Source organism: Cylas formicarius, unplaced genomic scaffold (assembly GCF_029955315.1).
Source record: "Cylas formicarius isolate icCylForm1 unplaced genomic scaffold, icCylForm1.1 PGA_scaffold_8__14_contigs__length_24414737, whole genome shotgun sequence".
Classification (NCBI taxonomy): Eukaryota; Metazoa; Arthropoda; class Insecta; order Coleoptera; family Brentidae; genus Cylas; species Cylas formicarius.
The window spans coordinates 20,683,627-20,707,080 of NW_026844361.1; the positions used below are offsets into that span (position 1 = coordinate 20,683,627).

Sequence of the window (23,454 nt, forward strand, 5' to 3'; positions counted from 1 at the left end):
CGAGAGGAACAGGATCTGGAAGTTGGGAAGAGAGTTACGGTGACGTAATGTGAGGAATACAACTATCTGGGAACCAAGATGGATAAGAGTGGCCGAACAAGAAAGGAAATAGAAGACCGAATAGTGAAGGAGAAAACACTTTTTTTTTCAAAGAAACTTCCACAAGCTACTGTAATACTTTTTACAAAACATCTTCTTCTTCATCCTGTTGGCTTCTTCAGAGCTTGACTGAAACTGGCTTGTATTTTACTCCACTTTCACGAGTCATCGCGAATATTTTATGGAAGCCTTTGTGAAGAAAGCTCTCGACACCTTTCATCTAAAACCAAAATTATGGGAACGCGACGTCGATGATACTTTTGTTATTTGGTCTCATGGTCGAGAAACCCTAGTAGATTTTCTTCGACATTTAAACTCTATACAATCTAACATAAGTTTTACTATTGAGTTGGAAACTAATAAATTTCCATTCTTAAATATTCTTATCAATAGAAAATCAGACCTAACATTGGGTCATTGTGTTTACAGAAAACCTACGCACACAGACCGATACCTTAATGCATGGTCACAACACCATCCTGCCCAAAAATCATCGGTTATCAACTCTCTTGTTTACAGAACACACTGAACCCAATATTAAACACCTCTGCTCTTCTCTCTAATAATAATTCCACCACATATCAAAAATTCTAAAGAAGTATAACGTCGAAACGAGATTTACCACTTGTCCAAAAATCTCTCAACATCTTTATTCCGCCAAAGACAAAATAACATTTGAGATGCCAGGAGTTTACAACATTCCATGCATATGCGGCAAAGAATACATTGGAGAGACCGAACGAAAAATATCAACTAGACTCAAAAAACACGAAAGAGCCTTACAACTGAGACAAATAAACTCATCAGCTGTTGCCAAACACACTCATGAAACCAGACATAAAATTTTGTTCAATAAAACTAAAATTCTTACGTGTAATCGGTTCTTCTACCAATGAAAAATCCGAGAGTCTATGTTTACACCCTCCATATAAACAATAACAAACAATGAAATAATATATAAGCAAATACAGAGTAAAATACGAGCCAGTTTCAGTCAAGCTCTGAAGAAGCCAACAGGATGATTGACGAAACGTCAGTAAGTTCGACTCAGCAAAAACCGACGCAGGAAGAATCCAGAAGTTTTGGAAAAAACTTATATACGATACTATATTTAGAAGCATAGTCCTTTATGGATGCGGAAAATGGCAACTAGACAAAACCTTGGAGAGAAGACTGTTTTCCTTAAAAATGGAATTCTGGCCCAGAGGGGCCGGTAAATCAAGGACGAATCTGGTAACCAACCAACGAATAAGGGCAATCATGGACTTGCAGAAGACCATCCTTGACGAAATAGAGCAACGACAATTTATATAGTATGGCCACGTAGAGATAATGTGGAAGAGAAGGTAAAAAGGGAAGACCTAAGCTCACGTGGCTAAATAGAATACGCCGAGCCATGTCAGAAAGGAATTTACAACCGGGAGACTGGGAAGACCGAAAGGGATGGAAACTGGAAACCGAAGGCGTAGGACGCTATAGAACCGGACACACAGACAATAAAGATTACCTCTGTACTCATGTGCAAATATATTATCCAGTGTATAAAAATCCTCATTTTATAATATGTCATTTATTCATTTCATGTATATATTGTTAGCAGGAATTTATTTATTTATTCATGGGGAGATTTTATTAATTAGTTAGCGGTTTTCAGTTTAGGGCTATAAAGCCACGACTCGAAAGTCGCATAATATGGTGCGGCGTCCCTTAATAGTTAGCCCAAACCAGTAGCATGGAATGTGCAAGTGTCTTCCTGACTTTTCCCTGGACGATTGCAGGTTGCAGTATGTGGTACTTGTATAATGTGTTTCGCTTTATTTGCCATAAAAACTACTTCTTTCGGTGTAGCATATCCTAAAAATACGACGATATCTATAGCTATATCTATATTTGTTTAGGATGCCCTGTGTTGTTGTCCACTTCTCTACTATATACAACAGAGAAGACACAACTTCAATTATATTGAGATTTTACTTGCAAACCGTTTTTTCCCATTGTTGAATGAGATTCGTATGATTCGGTTCTGTAGTATGATTTCCGTTGGAGGTATTTGTTTCTTGCTGATGATGATTTGGCCATTTGGTCTTGGCTGTGTTGAGGTTAAGGCCACAGTTTGATCATCGGTGTACCTAATGTTGTTGATACGTCGATTAAATAGTCTTCATCAGAGGTGGTCGTTGCCACTTTTGATATAACGATGATGATGAGAAAAAATGTTTTCCGTTGCCTTTCAATTCGGTAGTCGCTAGGTATAGATATTCAGCGATTGTTCAAGAATTTCAAACTCTAATTTTGAATTACTGTAATCGAAACAACGCTCTTATGGTAAGGGGGTTGCGTTGATGAAACATGTCAGCTTCCCCACGATCTTCCTCTAGATACTATTGCAAGAAGCTTTCGAAGATGCATTGAACCGCTGTGCCTTCATTACACACACTCTCTCTCTCTCTTTGACTGTGGAAAATAATGCAGTTTTTTTTCTTAAACGTCAGTAGCCTAAGTGTAAATCTTCGAATAGTGGGGTCATCCGTCACGAAGGGAGGAAAAATTGACGCGGATACAAGTAAACCCAATTTTAAATTTATTTCAATTGAGAGGGTGCGTAGTTCCCAGAGGTAGAGTTCTCGATAAAAACTCGCTTTACAGAACCATAACTTTATTGGCCACTCTACTTATATGGTATATATATCATCCGTTCGCTCGTTGAACTCCGACTGGAATCCTGCATCCGACTGGAATCCTGCATATCCTGCATCCGACTGAAATCCTGCAAATCCTGCATCCGACTGGAATCCTGCAGACGTTTCGCCAAAATCTCACTTGGCATCTTCAATGCTCGCGCTCCGAAAACACTTCGAAGTGTGTTCGAAGTGTTTTCGGAGCGCGAGCATTGAAGATGCCAAGTGAGATTTTGGCGAAACGTCTGCAGGATTCCAGTCGGATGCAGGATGTGCAGGATTCCAGTCGGAGTTCAACGAGCGAACGGATGATATCCCGGAATATAGTGTCATCATATATATATATATATATATATATATATATATATATATATATATATATATATATATATATATATATATATATATATATATATATATATATATATATATATATATATATATATATATATATATATATATATATATATATATATATATATATATATATATAATATATATATATATATATATAATTATAAATGCTTTTTGATATTTGTAGACAAGTGTATAAGGTTGGCAATATATTGGAAGTTGTCCTTTATAATAAATAACTATATAAATTGGAAGTACTCCTTTCTCCCTGCACGTCGACGGTTTACCGAGCGATCGATTATGGCCCCCCTCGCTCCCAAACAAATAAAAATCGAGACCGTAACCCCCCCGATCCCTAGTTCTAATTTCCGGCTGCATTAAATTGAAAAAAAAAAGCAAATCCGTTCTCCCTCTACTGTTTTAAGGAGCTTAGGATGTTATTTTTTAAACGTCACCGGGTGGGAGGATTGTAATCCTGCTTGAAATATGCGCAAAGTAATTGGTATACACGGGGTGTTCGTTCGGCACAGTGAACTGCAGTCTCGCGGTGAAATTTTCAGAGTTTGTTGGAGCTCATGGGCCACCTAAATGGCGGTTAATTCAATTTTTTAAACTGCATTAAATCTAGTAAACGCCTAATGTTGATTGAAAGATTTGAATAAGAAAAAGATGAAAAAAATTCTAGAACTCAGAGGCTAAGAGAGATTTAATTGTTTATCTCTATTTTTTATATATATAAATTATTTTTTATTAATTTATTACAGTGTCTTTTTTTATTTTCATTACTAAACATGTTCCACTGGAAATGGAGGTTTACAATAATTGATATTGTTATCTGGGATATTATTATTAAAATCAGATTTTGTGCTGTGTTGCTTTTAAATATTTGTCAATGACAAATAATAATTGACAGTAATTATGGTTTCCAAATAGTTGCAGTAATTGTAGTTCCCATAGAGAAAGTAGCACGTAACACTGTAACATAAACAATCCAGTGATGTAGTCAATTTGTTTAAGGAGAAAATTAAATCGTCCAAAATTTTCGCTAGAACACGTTTTTGGTACTTTATACATAAACCAAAATCTAATGCCTAGTATTATGTATAGTTATCAACAACTAGCGGCCTTTATACAGGTACGGTATTGATCGGTAAGACCTGCGGAATCGCATTTTCTCGTCTATTACCCCCAGAATCTGGATAATTCCAAACTTACTTCTCGCAAGTTTCCATTTAAAGAGATCTCTCTCTTTCTCTCTCTCTCTCTCTCTCAGAGCACCGAAGAGAATTTTTAATTTCCTCGGGCACACGAATCTGCGGTATCGCGAATTAGATTTCCTTGTTTGACTTTGTTTGATTTAATATTTGATTGTCTCGGCTGCCCCCCCGCCCCTCATTCCCGCCGCACCGCGGCGCCTCTGCGGAAAATATCTCGGAGTTATTTTCGCGGATAGGCAAAAATCGGAAAATTGTGAATTAGTCACTTAATATTAGCGTGAACAGGGTATACAGAGTATTCTTGAGAAATAAATAGAACTTTTCTCTATCTTATATACCACCATATAATTATATCCCCGCTATTTTTTGATAAAATCAAATGATTAATATTTTCCAATATATATATATATATATATATATATATATATATATATATATATATATATATATATATATATATATATATATATATATATATATATATATATATATATATATATATATATATATGATGATTATATCCGTAGTAATTTCAAAATATGCAGGGTTTCATTTGAAATGCTTATTTTTATAGAATATGGGTTAACTGACGCCCTCATTTAATCAGGGCGTACTGACGGTTAGGGATAACACCGCTTTCGACGGCCACTCCGTACAATTATGTCAGCGTGCGACGAATTTGTGTACCGCTCGTCCAAAACTCGGTTTTTAATGTTAGCGCGATAATAAAAGACCCTTCTTCAGCGGCGAGCGAGTCATTTCTATGGAAATGTGCAGAAAAGTGCTAAACAAAGGGACATCCTTAAGGGCTAATGACTCTCGCTTATGTCCGTCGGTGCGCCGAGATTTGAGCAGGACCGGATCGGCATATACGGACTTTTAAATTTTATTTTAACATTTGTAAAATATTTTTTTGACGTTACTAAATTTACCTGAGGACATTTTTTTTATCTGCACCTTAGACGTTTTTTTTTAAGATATTGCGGAACATCGTCTCTGAATATTGATTTTCTTTTCCCTATTTGCTGTTTGGTTTAATATTTATCTCACAACGAAATTTGAACACCTTGTGGTAAGGGATTCTGATTTCCTGAACAAGGCAATTAAATTGATTTTACCATAAAACAAGTCCCTCTTCTGCTCCTCTTAAAAGCTTCAGCGACGACAGTGATTCCCCTCACCTCATTCCTTATAACTAGTAGGAGGTGACGTCACTATTTTTTGTTCGTCTTTGGTTCCCACCAAATACTAAATTTTGCTGTATAAAATAATAAACCTTAAATGTGAAATGTGGTATGTGGGTAGTTCATAGTATTTTCTAAGTATTTTCTAACCTTGTTTAAATAAAATACACACGTTATATATAAATATTTTATTTACAAAACAATGGAACAATACAAATACAAAATAACCACACTCTAGATGTGCTTCGTAAAAGACAGATTTTAGACCTCTGATGATACACATAGCATTGTCTTACTAAAATACCTTATGGTTGATAACATGGTTAATGTATTTGAAATGTGCTCTGGACTCCAATCGAGCGTTTTCTTTTTGTCAATAACAATCGCCCTTAGAGCCTTTGTTAAAATTTGCTTTAAAGGGATTGTTGCTCGTTATGATTTTTATGGTTTATGTCCTTTAAATTTATCATTTTAATGCTGCATGCCCCAGTACTTAATACAGATTTGTTGTTTGTTTGGTATCCATAAAATGTTTTTCTCAAAACGGAATTAATAATAATATAATTCCACAATATTTGTGAGAATTTTATTGTCGAATAAGGTTTGCAACAAATTTTTAAGGATATACTGTAGTTTAGTAAAGTAGAATATAGTATCAAGCAGAAGTAGCAAACAAGTCGTATCTGTCATCAATTAATCATAAAGGTTAGAAAGTATCTTAACAACACTTAACAGCAACTTCTTTAATGTTGTATTTTATAAGAAAAGTACCAGAAAACTATTCCATTGAGTTTCGCACCTGCATCGACGAAAATCGCGGGGGCCGGATTCGGCCCTGTACGAAATTTTTGCGCTCCGAAACTTTTTCGAGGCGACCTCGAGTGCCTTTGAAGCGGCGCCGCCATGGGGGTGATTATATGGCAAACTGCTTCATTATGTGCGTCGTTTTTGAAGTTTTTAACGGCGAAAAGGGAAACGGAAGGGAAAAAGTAACTAAAGGAGGCACGAAAAACTAGGCCATTAGGCGACATCGTGGCATCTTTGTGCGACGGTGTCGCCGAAAAACAGTTTCGCTCGAGGTTTCGGGTTTTGTTACGGCGTAGGTTTATTTATTATTTCTACGTAGACGCACCCACAATGTGGCAAAACAACATTTTTTTCTGGCAAAATGAGAAATATTGACTATTATTTGTTAGTTATGGGCATGCCGAGTGACGTCATGATCCCCGAGATGACCTTCTTTGACAAATTGACCTTTCTCTTCCCATCAAGGGAAGAGTGGAGACAGGGCAGAGTCGGCTCCTCGGATAGAGTTGTCTGGTACACGGACGGGTCTGGAATGGGAGATCTGGCCTTAGCTGGAGCGTACTGCGAGACAACGGGATCGAGCTTGTCGGTCCCTCTGGGTCAGTACTGCACTGTGTTTCAGGCGGAAATTTTCGCTTTATTGATGGCGGCCAGAGAGGTGCTGCAGCTCAACCACGGAAGCAGGAGGGTCTTCTTCTGCTCCGATAATAGGGCTGCACTTATGGTGCTAAAGTCAGTGCGTACGCGCTCCTTGTTGATAAAGGAGTGCAAAGGGATACTGAGGAGAGTGGCTGGGGAGAGAAAGGTAATGTTTGTCTGGGTCCCGAGTCACACCGGTATCCGGGGCAATGAGGCAGCGGACGCCTTAGCCAGAGAGGGCTCCTCGCATAGGCATATATATAGGGCCAGAGCCCCGCCCCATGTGTGAGGCGGGGAGCTCTCGAAACCTGGGCGAGAGACCGGGCCGCGGGGGGCTGGAGAGTTGCTCCGGGAATGAGGCAGGCGATCCTTATGATGGATGGGCCCGCCCTCCCTCGGACCAGGGAGCTGCTTAGACTGACCAGAAGGGAGTGTAGAGCACTAACAGGGGCCTACATAGGACATTGCAGGCTTAGGAGGCATCTTTGCTTGCTAGGTATTGGAGACGACCCGGAGTGTAGGTGGTGCATGGAAGGGGAGGAGACCCCGTATCATCTGCTCACCGAGTGCCCTGCCTTGAAATTACATCCAAGAGATAACGATAACGATAAAACACTCATCTCGGTATATAGCCGTGCGGTCATTTACGAAAGCTTTTAACGTCGGCGACGTGGCAACTTAAACGGGCCTCCATAAAGCGAACACCGGCTTTCGAGTCAAAATTCGCAATAAACATTTTTACTGTTTACCGGCCACATTCTAATACCGCGTAAAACGAAAATGGCCGCGTTATTCGAAACACGGAAAAATCGCATCCCCCGTATCCCCACCCTGTAATTTGGTCGCCCGTATCGTATCATCAACACGTGCGTTATAATTTAACCCCCTTAAAGGACCCGATCCCCCACTCCCACCACTACCGCAAACGACTCTACAATAGTCCTTAATTGCTCTAATGCGGGGACTCTATTGGGATTTCCCCAAGGTTATGATCACGCGACGCGAGGAGTGGGGAGAGGGAGATGTTCTTCGGGGAAATGAAGAACGGTGCAAGGCCAATCACAGAGAGGCTGTCGTAACTCGTCGGATTGTGGAAAATTTTTTTATTGTAATTTGAAGCAACCTCGTATATTACTTTTATAAATTAGAACATCAATTGTCTGGGGTAAATAATGCTGGTCACATATTCAGTAAGCCTTCCTCCCAATTGGTGATTTTATGGAAAGTCGTGCCAAATTTTAAACCAAGTTTTACGGTTCTATTACAAAACAGCCTCTGTTTAGTCTGGTCACGAGTCTTAGCAGCTGGACGGCGCAAGGACATTTTCGAAGAAGCCTAAAATATATTAAAATAAAAATATTTCAAGCAAACAGAAATCGTTTATCAATAAAAAGAAAGCTGGAATTCGCCCTCGCTATAGAAAACGCACACAGACAAATGACAACGGTAAACATTGAAAAGTCCTCGATAAAACGCGAAATAGGGAAAGAAAAAACCGAGGAGCCGAAAAAAAAACACAAATAAAGTGTGTCCCGATCGGCGCGACTCGATCTTCAATTGTTTGATTCCCTTTGCCATTGCTTTGTCATTTGCTCTGCCGCCGCCGCCGCCGCCTCCGCGGGAAACGTTCGAGAACCGGCCAAGATGTTACCACCGAAATATTTGTAAAATATTCAGTAACGAAAAATAAATGCATTTTTTAATTATTCATATTTAAAAAAATGTTTGTCGGACATGTTCGTTAAATCTAGCAGATAACGTCTAGTATCCCTTGAGCTGTGTAGTTTCCGTTTCGAGTATATAAATTGTTTCTTTTCGTTCTCCACTTGAAACTTTGTTCTGTTTTTCTGTACGTTTGCATTATATTGAAGTGCAAGTAGATACATAAACAAATGAATAAAACCTAGTGATTAGCTGGCCGTTATGAACAGCATTTGGCATATGTCCAAATAAATTTCTTTTTATACTCCCATTGCAAACCCTGTAAAAATGGTGTATCATAGAAATATAGAATAGAATAGAAAATAGGTAGAGACCAAACGCTATAGGTTCTCGAACGTGCTTCACTTTCAAGTTACTTGAGGGTGGCATTTTTATTTCCCAAGTGGGACGACGACGACTTGGGGGGGGGGCGCGATCGGGGGAGAAAAACGATCGGCCGCTACCGATATATATATATATCTCTTTTTGTCACTTGCAGATGTTTTAATCAAGCTTGAAAAACTACCAATGTTGGGTGGGACTTGCGTAGTAGAAATTTTAGGTGCGAATGGTTCTACAATATTAAAAAATATACATGTGACCAACTACGGTTAGTATGAGTGTTATGCGCAAATTATTTGAGAGTTTTATCTGTAGACGTTGTTGTAGACCGCATTTTTCAAGGCTTTCTTCGGGACCTGGAAGCCATCTTAAATATGGCGGCCCTGGAACCCCTATAAGCATTCTATAACATTCTGCACTTAGGTTACTCTTGTCTGGTCTTGCTGGGCAAAATTTGGTTACATGTTCAAAGCAGAAACACTCTCATCTCTTACTGCTCAGAGAACAAATTATGGTCATTATGAATTGTGACTCAAATCGGCCAGGGTTATCAATCAATACAGTGATGACTTGGACAGTTTTGTTACTAGAAATGTGTTCCATACTCAAGTTAAATCATTATTTGTTTACTTATAGTTATTGTTTTTGTTATTTTAAATTTAAAATGTTGTGATTTCTCTTCTCTTGTATTTTATGGATTTCGTTAGTTAGTTAGAAAATTAGTAGTGAAGGGTTAGCATCAAGATGGCCAAAGTTGACGCCATCACGAGCGGATCAAGTTCATCTGTCGCCCCCTAACTAATATAGCACTTTCGCGGAATATTCTGGAAACCACCCGTCCGAATGAGCGTGAAACCGGGGAAAGGCAGGGAAATAGGAAATCCACTGCATGCCGCTCGGTCGGCCTGTTTGTCGAGGAGGGTTTTAATATTTAAATATGTTTGTGTTCCTCCAACTGAAAGGGCATTTTAATGGACATTCCGTGGACTGACCTAATGGCCTGAGGATTTTCCACGAAAGCTGCACTTTGGCTACATTTCGTGTTACAGCGTTTAATCTTCGATGGGGATTTCATACGTATTGAGCAAATAGTCGGAGCATTTTTAGATAAATAAAAATTTAATTGAAATGGAAGCGTTGATAGTTTTCTTTTAAAAGTGTCATAAGAATATAAGGAAAACGATTAAAAGGTAAGTATTCAGATACGCGGTTATGTAGGATTTGGCTAAAGAATCGTTAAGTCTATCGAGCCGATTTAAGCAGGAACTTATTATGAACATAATTTGTTGTCCGAGCAGTGACAATGACTTGGAACATGTATTTCAATTTTGCTCAACAAAACCAGACAAGGTTTACGACAGGCTTCCAGATTTAAGGTTACTTCCAGGTCCTGGTCCTTTAGAAAATGACGTATAGAACTTAGTTCTGGAAAAATACATAAATTCTTTGAAAAAAGTAAAAAAGAAAGTTTAAGTGGGTGCATTTTTTGTTATTTTTCCTTTCGAGAAGTTGGCAGCCTGTCATTCCCTGGACTACAAAATACTGTTCGACCCAGCGACTATTTGCAGCTACCTCGACGACAAAATCTGGTTAGTAGCAGCATGGACTTTACTATGACCCTCATCCAACTCTTTGATTACTTTCGGCGTTAACCTTATCGTACAAAAACTGCTTAATTACTGCTCTAAAGCCCACTTTTATTCCTTAAATCTAAAGCTTCAAATAAACTATGTGATGGATACAGCTGCAACTTCAAGAGATGAGTAGCTAGGAGTGCTACTTAATGAAAATTTTTTTTTTCGATACTACCTTGGATTTTCTTCATATTGAACGGTCCTAACATTACAGTAGTTATTAATAAGGAGTAAGATGAAGAGACCTGATTGATACCTGAGATCGTCGATGGAAATAAAGAAAGATGATTATAATGAGTTTAGCTTTTAATATGGTGGATAAAAATTTTGTGAAGAAAACCGCAACGGAAACTTGAGACACGCCACAGCTAATTGGTATATATTTAGAAGATATCAGTGAAAGTGAAAGGAAGCGAATAAGAATAGTGTGCGACCCAGCCTCCAAACGATCCATAAAGAGCTAACCGAACGTAAAACCTATCTTAAAACTTGACGTTACTAAACGTCAGGCCCGATAAAATAAGCCTCTAGAACGACAGAAGTACGAGCAAATCGCATTAAAAATAAGTTTTGAAAAGGTCTTCCCTCCCTCATCTTAAAACCATATATTATATATATTTCTGGCCTATCTCTTTTACGGACGGAAGGAAAGCGGCGTAAAGAACTGAAACGACTGCGACTGCTTCGTATACTTGGGGATTTTAAACAATTACATACGCCGTTCGGAGGGGGTAAATCTTTCTTTTATTTGTACGTATGTATGCGGAGGAGAAACACGCGACGTGGTGGCGCTCGCGTCGCCTTAGGTGCGGTCGATATTTCCTTGTCGGACGTGTCGCCACTGTAAATATCGCGAAAGGGTCGGGGTATTGAAAAAAATTGTCGACTATATTGGAAGGGATGTTTGGTTCGGGGACCCCTGGTTAATAATGGTCCATTTGTTTGTTTTAGATGCTCCGCGTCGGAATGCGGTGGCCCTTATTGAACGCTTTGAGGTGTATGAAAACGGAATATCGGGACGTGGCCTTCCTTTTTTTCTTTTCGTTTTTCTCGACGTTTCGTTTCTCTCGGGGGGAAATAAACAGATGAAGATCGTAGCCCGACGCGTTGTGGAATCAGTTTCCCGCTTAGGACTGTTGTGACACGAATAGAATTTGTTTACAAATTATTTTAATAATGTTATTAATATTGAGATAGAGGCCAAGATCCATTAAGACAATACCCCAAAGTACAAAACCCACTTGGTTAATGCGTGATAAAAAATTACCATAGGGAAGTGTTATACCTCTACGTATCTGAGTAATAATTGTCGTGTTTGCGTAGTAATGCATATTTTAAATTGTTATATTTATTATAAATTTGTATACAGAAGCTAGTGAGTTGGAAAACGTATCAAAAAGTTCACGATTCTCAAGCCTTTGGTCGCTGCTTTTTGAGGTTTACACTAGTTTACTAATCGCTCAATAATCCAGATAATTGATATCTATGGTTTGCTATATTTTAAAAAAATGTTAGTCAATTTTTTCCAAAATTGGTAGGTGAACAATAGTATATTATGCAACAAGTGCGGTAAACGGCATTTGACTCACGAGTTTACTTGACACGAGCGGAGCGAGTGTTTAATAAACGAGTGAGTTAAAAAGTTTACCCAACGTATTGCATACTATAATTTTTCTAAGACCGTTAGTTTTTGGGTACATTTTCGCAAAACAACACGAATACATTCACTGACATGACTGTCAGAAATGACAAACGTCAAAAATCAAAGCGTGGGAAGTAAAATCCCGGAAATGTCCGAAGTGGCTCGGATTCGCGGGAAACAAAACTGACGTGGTAAAGTGACGCTTCCCGCACGCTTTGAATTTTGAAGTTTGTCAATTCTGACGGTCATGTCAGTAAATATATTCTTGTTTTGCGAAAATATACCCAAAAACTAACGGTCGTTTATTAAAAACTCGCTCCGCTGCTCTCCGCTCGTGTCAAATGAACTCGTGAGTCAAATCCCGTTTTCCGCACTTGTTGCATAAAACACGATTTCCTACGACTATTTAGAAATTGCTTCATTGTATGTCTCACACCGAAAAAATGTTGGACACGCAAAAAATGTATTTGAATTTAAATACCTTACATCAATATCGAAATGTGAAGTACTTTTGCCATTCTAGGTTCGCAGTGTATAATATATGCACGTATTGAAAATAATCAATTTACCCACGCGCTCTTCCCCCGCCTTGAAATATTAACGCAAATTTTGTAATGCGGATGCAACAATTTCACTATCTCCATAGGAAATCGATCACGGTAGGCGTGGCTAAGAAAACGTACGTCCTGTTTTAAAATTCTATCGCAAATAACCCGATATTAATTTTTCGCTAATAAGTATTATGCGCGGCGAGCATACGTGGCTTTTTGGGTGTCGATTTATCAATAAATTAGAGCGCCCCGCGTATACGGGATGTCCAAGTTTCCAGCGGTCTGACCCGAAATTTTTCACCCCACCGATATCGTGAACTATCAGAGATAAGTGCCCCAAATCCAAAACGAAGTTTTCTATTTAACCTCAAACCAATGTCCGGGTGTATAACTTAAAAAATACGTCTTGCATTTCGATTCACCGTTTTTGTTCTTTTCTTTTAATTTTTTTTTCTGCGTGTAACCTTTTCTCTGTACTCCTTGATTCCCGAGCTATAAGGCGATATTTTAATGAATTTCCACGTTTTCCTTATATCTCAATTGCCTTAGGTTATCAAATTTGCCGTAAAACTGAATCATTTTATTACTTGCTACCCAATAGCGCAGTCAGATTTTGTCTAAACATTCCTGTTTTTTGAATATTGATCAGTATTTTTTTTCCTTTTAATTGGACACCACATATATTTTTCAAAATATAATTGTTTTTTTTTTTCGAATAAAAAAAAGTGTAGTATTTCTCCTTAAGTCTTATATTGGTGAGTCAAAATTTTTTATAAAATAATTATTTATTTAAAATAATATATCCTTGGTATGTTGAAAATATTGGAGGTACAAGGTAAACTTTTAAGAAAAAAATAGGTAACTTGTGCCATAATTATTTCTGTCCAGTCGTTCCTACTCGGACGTCACTTTGGAAAACGGAAAATTAAATTTTCTCCTCAAAAGCATCTGAAATGCTATACAGAAAACCCTACACATATTCAAGCAGTTTGTTGTATTTTGAAACGCAAATTTTGGATTTGAAGCAACTATTCTTTGAGCAGCTAACAACCAAAACGTTTACAGGAAGAACATTTAACAAATAACGAAAATGATTATACAATAAGAGCTTTAAATATGCATCCAAAATCCATCCAAGACTTGCAGTCCCTTTGAAAGTTTAAGACTGAAGTTAGGTCATTTTTGCAGATGATCGGCAGAGGTTTGTCACCCAAAATATAAATAATATAATATAATAATAATATATATACAAATTTTAAATTGATATATTTTATAAGCTTGTAAACTTTTATAGCGACTTAAGGCGGGTGGAGGTGCCACAAAGGACAACATATTGCTCGGTTATGTCAGTGCTCGTGATATTACATGAATCGTCTCCTTACATCAGGTAAAAATGTTTCTTTTTTTACTCTCGATGGAAGATCAGTTTATAGATATACAAATATACACATACAAGTGTACTAAATATTTAGTATCTTGTTTTACAAAGATAAATATTTATTTTATTATATTCAATAAAAAAATGCTCGTAGAGTGATAAAAATGTATGACCTAAAGTTTTTTTAATTCTTAAAATTTTAACCCTCTAGCTCAAAAATTAAGAGTTAAAAAAAATAAGAACTAAAAGTTCAGATTTTCACGAAATTATATATTTTCACACGACAACTGTTTCGACAACATCGTGTCTTTATCAAATGTGAAAATATATAATTTCGTGAAAATCTGAACTTTTAGTTCTTATATATTTTGTTAAATGGATTTTCATCGACAAAAAACCACCTCAGTTCAAATTAAGAGTTCACGACATAACTCAATTAACAAACACGCTGTACAGAAAACCTAAAAATTAAATTATCAACGGTTACAGTACCGAAAAAAAATCGTAATCATTTTGGGGACGAACTGGATCGAAACAATCGCGTTCGGAGAGATTCCAGCTTTGCCGACTTGTTTCTTTTAAACCGAAAACTCCGTTTAACAAAATGGTTACCGACGCGGCGCGGCTGTAAAAGGATCCGTGGCCGCTTTCGTATTAGATAAAACTGGATAATCTTTATCCTCGTCAGGAAAATCCCGCGAAGTCTCGTGAAACGCGGCCGATTGCGAGCCTCTTAAATTCGAAGAATGATCGATGAAAATAGCGAAGTTAGATAGTCGTTTGGGTCATTGACCTAGTATACAGCATAGTATATTTGAATGCCTTAAAAATTACGTAGTTGCGTAGTCTGTTACTTTCAATATCATAAAGGTGAGGATGCCCCAAGGGCACTATTTTCGAAATATTAATAGAGACCTGATTCGGAAAAGGAACTTATTGACACTGACCCCTTACAGCTTTTATTGCAACTCCAATTGCACCGTGGAAAAAAGTAGTAACACTTTCTTCCATGCTTTATGGTTATTAAACATATAAGTAGATATATAACTTACTTCTCCAAAACTCCACGAACAAAGGAATCATAGGGAGTTTGCAGTTTCGTTTTGCCTCTGCAGGTAAGCGTTAAATTAGAACATTATAAATATTTGATAAAGGACGACTGAAATAGCTGTCATAAATCAATAAATAACTGTTAAAATGTGCTGCCATCTGTCGATGAGTGGCGAATGTTTATATAGTTCTGGTAAGAAATCTAATTTCCTTGGCTAGTTAGGAATTTGTAATTTCGTTATCTCAAAATCTCCCGGGGGATGGAGAAGTAACGAGTATCTACTACTGTGCTAGTAGATTGCATTTCGGGATTAACCACAGCCTTATAAGAAACACTATATTTTGCGATGATAGCCATAATTTAATTATCAATTGTAATTGGTTCCCTCCTGATCTTATTGTGAAAGTTTTCTCTCTTAACGAGCAAATTGGCAACTGATCGAATGTAGTCACGTTACTTTTTGAACACACCTCGTAAGAGGTGACGGTTTTAGTGCAGTGAAATGAAAGCAAACTTTCCGTCTTAGTACTGAGCAACACCGCTTACTTTCAACTTTATTAACGCAATCCTTATTCCGCCTTTCACAGAATTAAGTCGTCTATTAAGTAAATAATTTTGTTTACTTGGCATCCAGAAATTAATGCTTTTTCTTTAGTGACACGCTGCGCGTGGCAGTAGATATGTGTTCCCTAGAACTAACTAACATAACGATGTTTTTAAAATCAATATTTGTCACTTTACATGAAATATTAAGACTAAATTTTAAAAAATGGAAATCTTCTATTATAAAAAGGATGCATTTTTACTTAACTAAATTTTTATTAGCTGTTGGTAGCACCGCTTTGAAAACCATCATCTGGGAAAACATTATATCATTAAATTTTATCAATTAATAAGAGAAAACGTTATTTCTTCATATTCGCACCCATTTAAATAAGTCAAAATTAGCCGTACAGAAAGTCCCTCCTTTCATTTGTGCCGTTCTAGCTTCCACTTTTCCGTACTAAAATAAGACGTCCGTGTCAATAGTTTAACAGATTTTTTGCATGTTTAAATACGGAAGGTCGTCCCTTGGAGGATGACGACGCATCGACGTACGTCACCAGATAATCCATGTTTACGCGGGAATGGTCGAATTGGCCGCCCACGGCTTCAATTTCCCCTACACACATCACCTTCGGAATACAAACACGCACGCACAATAGTGGAAACTGGGGTGGGAATTGAATCCCCGGCCGATTATGCAGATGTCTATTAAAATCAATGACAACAGGATTATCTGTCTATAGCATATTTCGTATATATCCGTCGGATTGGCTTCATCTAAAAGTTATCACATCGTCGAGACGATAATGAGGACACAAACATTCATGATTGGAGCGTCTAAATTTTTATCGGGCAGTGTATTGCAGCAAAGATTACAGAAAGTCGTCTGTGATATTTTATTCCGTAAATTTTGATTTGAATTTCTATTTAATTAGAGGTTCTAATATTTCATTCTGTAAACTTTGGCTAATAGATAAAGTTTTACGTTGCGTAAATGTCAAAATTGCGTGGATTCCTTTAGGATTTTTTATTTTGGTGTTTCTTTCACCCATCGGTATCACCAAAATGTTAAATGACGGAAAACTCATTTGACAAGATTACTTTCGAAAAATCGTCGCTGGGCGGGGCGAGTTCATAGCGCGTAGTGTATTTTAAAAAGGAGCAGCTTTGAGGCTTCTTGCCTAGAGGGACCGCATTGTTTTTCTATCTTTTTTATTTATGGCTACTAATTTGCCTTTTAGATTTTTTTGCCCATAATCGACACACCCTGTACATAATCCAAAAAATGCCTGAAGTAAAAGTTATAGCCCTAGATCTCCCTCATATCCCGGTATATGATTTTTTTCAATAGGGTAAATACTTTTCGAGAAAAACTGAAATCATACAGTACGCCGTAATAGTAAGTGACGTCATCGCATCTAGATTTAGTGCGAGACACAGCGACTGTCACATGGACTTTTTCAAATATCTCGGGAAGCGTGTATGATAGACGAAAACCGTAAATAAAAAAATTGTAGGTCTCGATACGACCCATAATACTGTTTGAACCAAAAAGCCATATTTTTTTACGAATTTTGATTCGTGGCCATTAATTTACTCCAGAAAAGAACAATTTTTGAATTTTGTCCATAATTGAGAAACCCTGTATATAACCGAAAAATGTTTAAAATAAAAGTTATAGCACAATTTTTTTCTGAAAGCGAAAATAATTTTAAAAAAATATGGATATGGACTATTACTTATCTGCTGCAATTAAAGTCCGTACCTACAAATTTGAAACATCTAGAACATTTTTGAATATAGCACAGCACACGAACACCCTGTACAATATGCTCTGAAAACCTTAAATATGGGCTGTATGAAAGAAACTGACAACTGAATCACCCAAGTCCTTTCGTTAAAAAGGAGCGTCGTGACTTTTTGTGAAATTTGTCTTTTACACTCTCACCATTTTTTAATGGCATTTTAGTTTAGGTAGGACCATTTGTTGTGGGTGTGATAGTAATTCAAGCATTTCTTTTCAGCCGGATGCGAGTTCAAAAAGTCGTGGCAAGGTCGTTGGTTTCAAAGCGGAGTGCCAAACTCCCTGTTGATCAACAATACCCATATGGAGACGAAAGGCGAATGCTACGAGGAACAGGGGGACAAATATTTAGTTTACGACAAGTGAGCCACCCTTATTGATAATTCCGTCGTTTATTTGATTTTTGAGGATATCGATAAATATGGTAAAAAGTTATTTTAAATGAAATACATGCTGAATTTATAGAATAGCAGAAACACGTTTCTCGACTCAGAAATATTTAAACAACGTATAATTCTATTCTTGTTAACTAGATATTTTATCCTATTACAAAATTTTATTCTTCTTCCTGAAATCCCGATGATAAAAGAAAATTAACGCTGGGAAAAGAAAATCAATAATAAATTCATTCTCATTTTATCCCATCAAAATGTAGGTGCTATTTTAAATTTTAAAAATATATTAAGGGGTACATATTTTTTCATATTAGAATTCCTCCAGTATATATTCACATAACTCTTTAATTGGTTTTTGAATTTCAATGCAACGTTGCCAAAACTCGCTTTTCTATAATCTCCTACATCTTTAAATATGCTGACTAGAAGTCGGAAGTCGAAAAGCGCTGCGTTCTTTAAAAACAAGCACCGCTCCCAGAGAAAGTCAGTCGAAAAGTGAAACCCTACAGCACGGAAATTATCTATGTAGTGAATAATAGTGTGTAACTAGTTAACAGCTATGAACTAAATGCTTATTTTTGTTGATTTAAAAACGTCAAAACATGTAAAAATGTGGTAATTAATTTTTTTTAAAGAATATTCCACAAGCTACTGTAATACTACTGTAATACTATTTATAAAACTTCTGAATTCCTCCTGCGTCGGTTAACATCGTCATTATTATCATCCTGTTGGCTGCTTCAGAGCTTAACCTTTACCTGTACTTGCTTATATATTGTTTGAGGGGGGTGGAGCTAAATGAGGGGCATAAACATCGTCTTGGATGACTGACTCCCATGTTGTTGACAGGCGATTGTTGATGTTGTTGTTGTTGTTTTAGTGACAATTAAGATTGCTTATTGAATGTGGGAATTATTAGAGAGAAGAGCAGGTGTAAGATGTTTTAATTCTGGGCAGAAGCCAACAGAAAGATTGAAAAAACATCAGCAAGTTCGTTTCAGCAACAACCCACGCAGAGGAACCCAGAAGCTTTGTAAATAGTACTTACAAGTAATTTAAATTTAGGAAGCGTAATTTACTTAGTTTTTGTTTATTTGCCATTTGCGAAATAACCTCTTATCTATTTTCCCTTCAGATGGCGCTCCGTATTGATATTAACCCGCCTTCTGCGACAACGTCGTCGCGTAGTATTCCGGATAATTTCCGTCGGGGTACGGAGACGCGAAAAACCCAACCGTCGGCTTTTTGCGTCGATCTCGATGTATTTTCCAGTCAATTTTCGATGCAAATTTTAATAATATCGTAACCAATAACCGTTATATATACCTACACGCAGAGGTATTCATGTCGGTCTTCGAGGAAACTCCGTTCCATCAACTCCATTAAACTCGAAATGGAAACTTCGTATTCGGGCGGCTCGCGTGCTCAAGGAAATTGAAATATTTCCATGCAGAGCTGTTTCGTCGCCCGCCCCCCTGCAGCCCGACCCTCGTATCTCCGGTATAACCAGATTTTTACAATTTTCCCTATTATTATTGCTATATACGCGTATGAATTTCGCGAAAGATGTTATCGCCGCCCCCTTCGGCGGTGGGGTAGCTAATAATTGTAACGCTTCCCGGCGGCGCGAGGGGTTCGTTTTCAATCGTCAGTAACGGATTCAGCCCCCGTTACAGTTTCAAATTTTTGTAGAGGGTTTTTTTTTTGTGTTCAAAGTCGCCCGACTCCCATCCCGTGGCGTCATCTGTTGCGGTGTCTCGGAACCGATCGGTCCACACGACGGCCTACAGATGGCGCGGAAAGCATTTCCACACTGTTTTTATTTGACTTTTCTTTCGGCGCTGATCTTTCTTCTTCAGTTGCCTGAATAATTCAGTGGTTGTTTTGGAAAACCATGTTACTAAACTCTTCAACCATGATACTCTTCGTCTTCCAGGTCCTCTCTTACCGTAAACTTTCGTTGGAGTATTAGTTTGAGAAGATGGTATTTGCTTTCGTTTCGCATTATATGGCCTAGGTACTCAAGTTTTCTTCTCTTTATAGTGCTTATCACTTCAAATTCTTCCAACTTTTTTTGTGTTGCCTCGGTCGGTGTAAACGATTCCACCCCGTAAAGGAGTATCGAGAAAATGTAGGATCTTAATAGTCTGATTTTGATGTTCAGGTCTAGATTGTTTTATATTTTGTTTGGTTATTATTATAAACTTTTATAATGTTCATTAAATCTTGCAAGCCGTTCAAGCTATCTTTGAATACAGCAGTGTCGTCTGCATATATTAATATGTCCTCCGTTCAGTAGAATTCCATTGTCGATATTTTTCAAGGCTATAGCGAATATTTCCTCCGAGTATCAAAGTAGAAAGAATACATCCCTGTCTAACGCCATGTTGTATAGCAACCGCATTGACTTGTTTATCTGTATCAGACTTTATGATAGCTGTTTGATTCCAGTTTAAGTTTCTTATGATTCTAATATCCTTGTCATCCATTCTAGTATTCTTCAATACTTGCGTCATCCTCTCGTGTTGTACCTTATCATACGGTTTCTCATAATCGATAAAGCAAACACATACGTTAGCACTTGCAGACTAAACAAAGCTTCTCTTGTACCAACTCCTTTCATAAAGCAAACTGCGTTTCCGCTACTCTTTCTTTGCACATGCTGTATATTCTTGGGTGAATTATCTGAAGAAATGATGAGTGACTAAAACCGTTTTTTTTTTCTTGGCATTTATTAAATTAAAGGCCAATTTATTTATGAAATCAAATTAAAAAACGGGACCGTAGTCAAGACCTGAAAAATTAACAACTTCACATTTTTTTAATAGAAAGACATATATTTTTTCAAAATTGTTGTTGTTGGAATTAAAGATATACTTGACACTTTCCTTTTTCGAAGGAAAAGTTAATGTTGATTATTAAATTATACTTTTATTATGTTAAGTTATAGAAAAAGAGAAGTTGTTGATTGTTTTTAATTTGCGGCGCTTCATTTCCTTCTTTTGTTACGTTCATAATAGAAAACAGCCCTACAACTTTTATTTAAATAGCTTTGCGCTTCGACTAACTCTGAAGGAAGGTGTCAACATTTAAATAAACTCACTCTACGACTTGCAGGACCGAAGACTGCTACCGATGCATGGTACTCCACGTCAAACACCCCAGCGTGCTTCAATACAAAGAAAGTAAGGGCTTGCGCCATTGCTTAGTTATCGTGTATTATTCTAATTTGTCGATTGTGACGTGTTTCGCAGCTTACTGCGAGCCCAAAGACTCGCTTTCCGAGATTTGCTCAAGGATAGTGGGCGACGCTGCTTTGTACAGCATGTTCCGGAAATATCCGGAGGTCAAGCCCATCCCGTGTCCTTTTAAAAGTGCCCCGTTCACGTTCAGCTACAATCGAGGCACCGGCGACTGCAATAACCCGCCTAGCAGGGCTGAAAGTTGTACCGACGACTCGCGGCTGGTGCTTAAGTATCAGGCTTGCCCGGACGTACCTTCGACAGAAAGCAACGGTACGCCTTTACAATCATTAGATATTTGACGCCTGCGCGCTTATCGGGACTTGTGGGCGGCCATTTTGGTTTGGCAAGCACTCCAAAATGGCTATCGTCAGCTGGTCGAACCACAGCTGGCGGCAACAGTTATATTAATTTATTGTTTTGGATTGGGAGGATTTTATGTTGCTCTTTCAGTGGAGGAACTCGTGTGCTTGGCGACTTGGAAGGAAGGATCGACCAAGTATCTGATAGGGAAGATTTCGCAGGGTAACCGAAGGAGTTTGACGACCGACGAGGATCAGTACAGATGTTTTATATACCAGAGGGGCACGGAACACGGGAAGACGGTCTACTACGTCGCCCAGTCGGGTGATGCGACCTGCTCGGGGGTGCAGAGCGCTACCGAAGGGAGTAGGACCATGAAATTGACTATCGGTAAGGGAAGGATCCCGATTTTTTTTCTACGAAAACAATTTTATATTTTTTTAATTGTCCATAAAAAGTATCCGCTACTAACTAGCTTAGTTTAACAAAACCGTCGCATACTTTTTGCATTAATATTTCAATAAAGTTTCTCGTTCTTCTAAGAGATATGTATGACATATTCATCGGTATTAAAACTTGCATTTCCGCAGTGGATGACCAGCACAAGCGTTGCAAGTTCCCAGTCTGGATAACCGATCACCATACCTGGCTGAGCCTCGACCACCACAAGACGTTCAAGTTTTCGCAAAGAAATGCGACCTTGAAAATCCTGGACGACGACACTTTGAAGCCGACCAGGATCCATCAGAATTTCGAGCAGCCGCAGTTTGCGTTTCAGGACCTGGGCATGGAGTCGCAGGATCAGAAACGCCAGAACTCGGAGATGCGGCTCGTATGCCACGGCATCCTGCAGCAGCAGGAAAACAAGAAGGTGCAGATCGTCGCACACATCACGGCCGGATGGTGAGTATAATAGTACATTTGTTTTTTATCTTCTCTCTTGCTAGTTAATACTTCTAAAAGGAAAAAAGAAAAACGTTGAATGATGAACGCAAAAAATAAGTGTTTCGAAATGCGTGGTCCATTCTTCCGACACTTTTAATAAGCACCTTTGAGTAGTACTAGTCTTTTGCTATCGGGTTCAATGTTTATAGAGGTAATTTTTATGTTTCAGCGACAGCGGCTACGTCTGCATGGTGTTCTATAAGAGGGACTCGAACGTCATCGAGATGCAGCAATCCGGTGAGCCCCTGCGGCGAGACCGCGACTATTTTGAATGATGTAATTTTCCTTTTTCTACATTTCAGAAGACTACGTCGAGAACCCGGACGATGCTTGCTCGACCTTCGATGTCACAGTGACGCCGTTCGTCACGCTAGTCAGTAAGTAGCGCGATCCGGCTCGCAGGACCATTTTATTACTCCGATCACCTTTTTCCTTTCGCAGCCACGACGCTGCACTCGAAGAAATGTCCGCATCTCGGCCGGTACACGATCTCCGCGACGACGACCGCCATGGTGGAGAAACGAAAACGCAGGGAACAACCAGGTAAATAATTCGAGCCCCATCTCCCCCAACTTCCACCCATTTTGTACGCTTATTTTTGGCACGCTGCGTTTTTTGCTCAGGAGACTCGAAGCTCGTCGTCGACGAAGCGCCAGACTGCGAATCGAGCGACTACGACGCCCTCTCCGTAGGGTGCAGCGGCTCCCACGAGATGGAGTTCCGGTCGGCTTGTCCGGAACAGCCGTCCAGCTGTAAGTTTTTTGTAATCCATAAAGCTAAGTTGAAATAAGAATTGGCTCAGCGCTCACGTCGGCGCTCAACAACGGACGGGTCCCGGGTTCAATCCTCTGTAGCAAAAAAAAAGATGAGTCATTATTCTCAATTTACCCCTTGGTTGAAGCGGTTCCCAGGTTCGGTCCTCGGTGGACGCGAAAAAAAATA

At 38.4% G+C, this 23,454-nt stretch overlaps 1 protein-coding gene across 2 annotated transcripts in view; it reads left to right on the forward strand.

Moving 5' to 3' along the window:
- Positions 1-23,454, forward strand: part of LOC132706308 (uncharacterized) — a 393,594-nt gene that overhangs the window by 365,466 nt on the left and 4,674 nt on the right. For both annotated transcript variants that reach the window (XM_060677574.1, XM_060677575.1), the window contains exons 3-11: positions 17,848-17,989; positions 21,140-21,207; positions 21,277-21,537; positions 21,718-21,957; positions 22,158-22,470; positions 22,682-22,749; positions 22,815-22,889; positions 22,954-23,055; positions 23,136-23,264. In XM_060677574.1, coding sequence (XP_060533557.1) covers positions 17,848-17,989; positions 21,140-21,207; positions 21,277-21,537; positions 21,718-21,957; positions 22,158-22,470; positions 22,682-22,749; positions 22,815-22,889; positions 22,954-23,055; positions 23,136-23,264 — 1,398 coding nt within the window. The remainder of the gene's footprint in view (positions 1-17,847; positions 17,990-21,139; positions 21,208-21,276; positions 21,538-21,717; positions 21,958-22,157; positions 22,471-22,681; positions 22,750-22,814; positions 22,890-22,953; positions 23,056-23,135; positions 23,265-23,454) is intronic.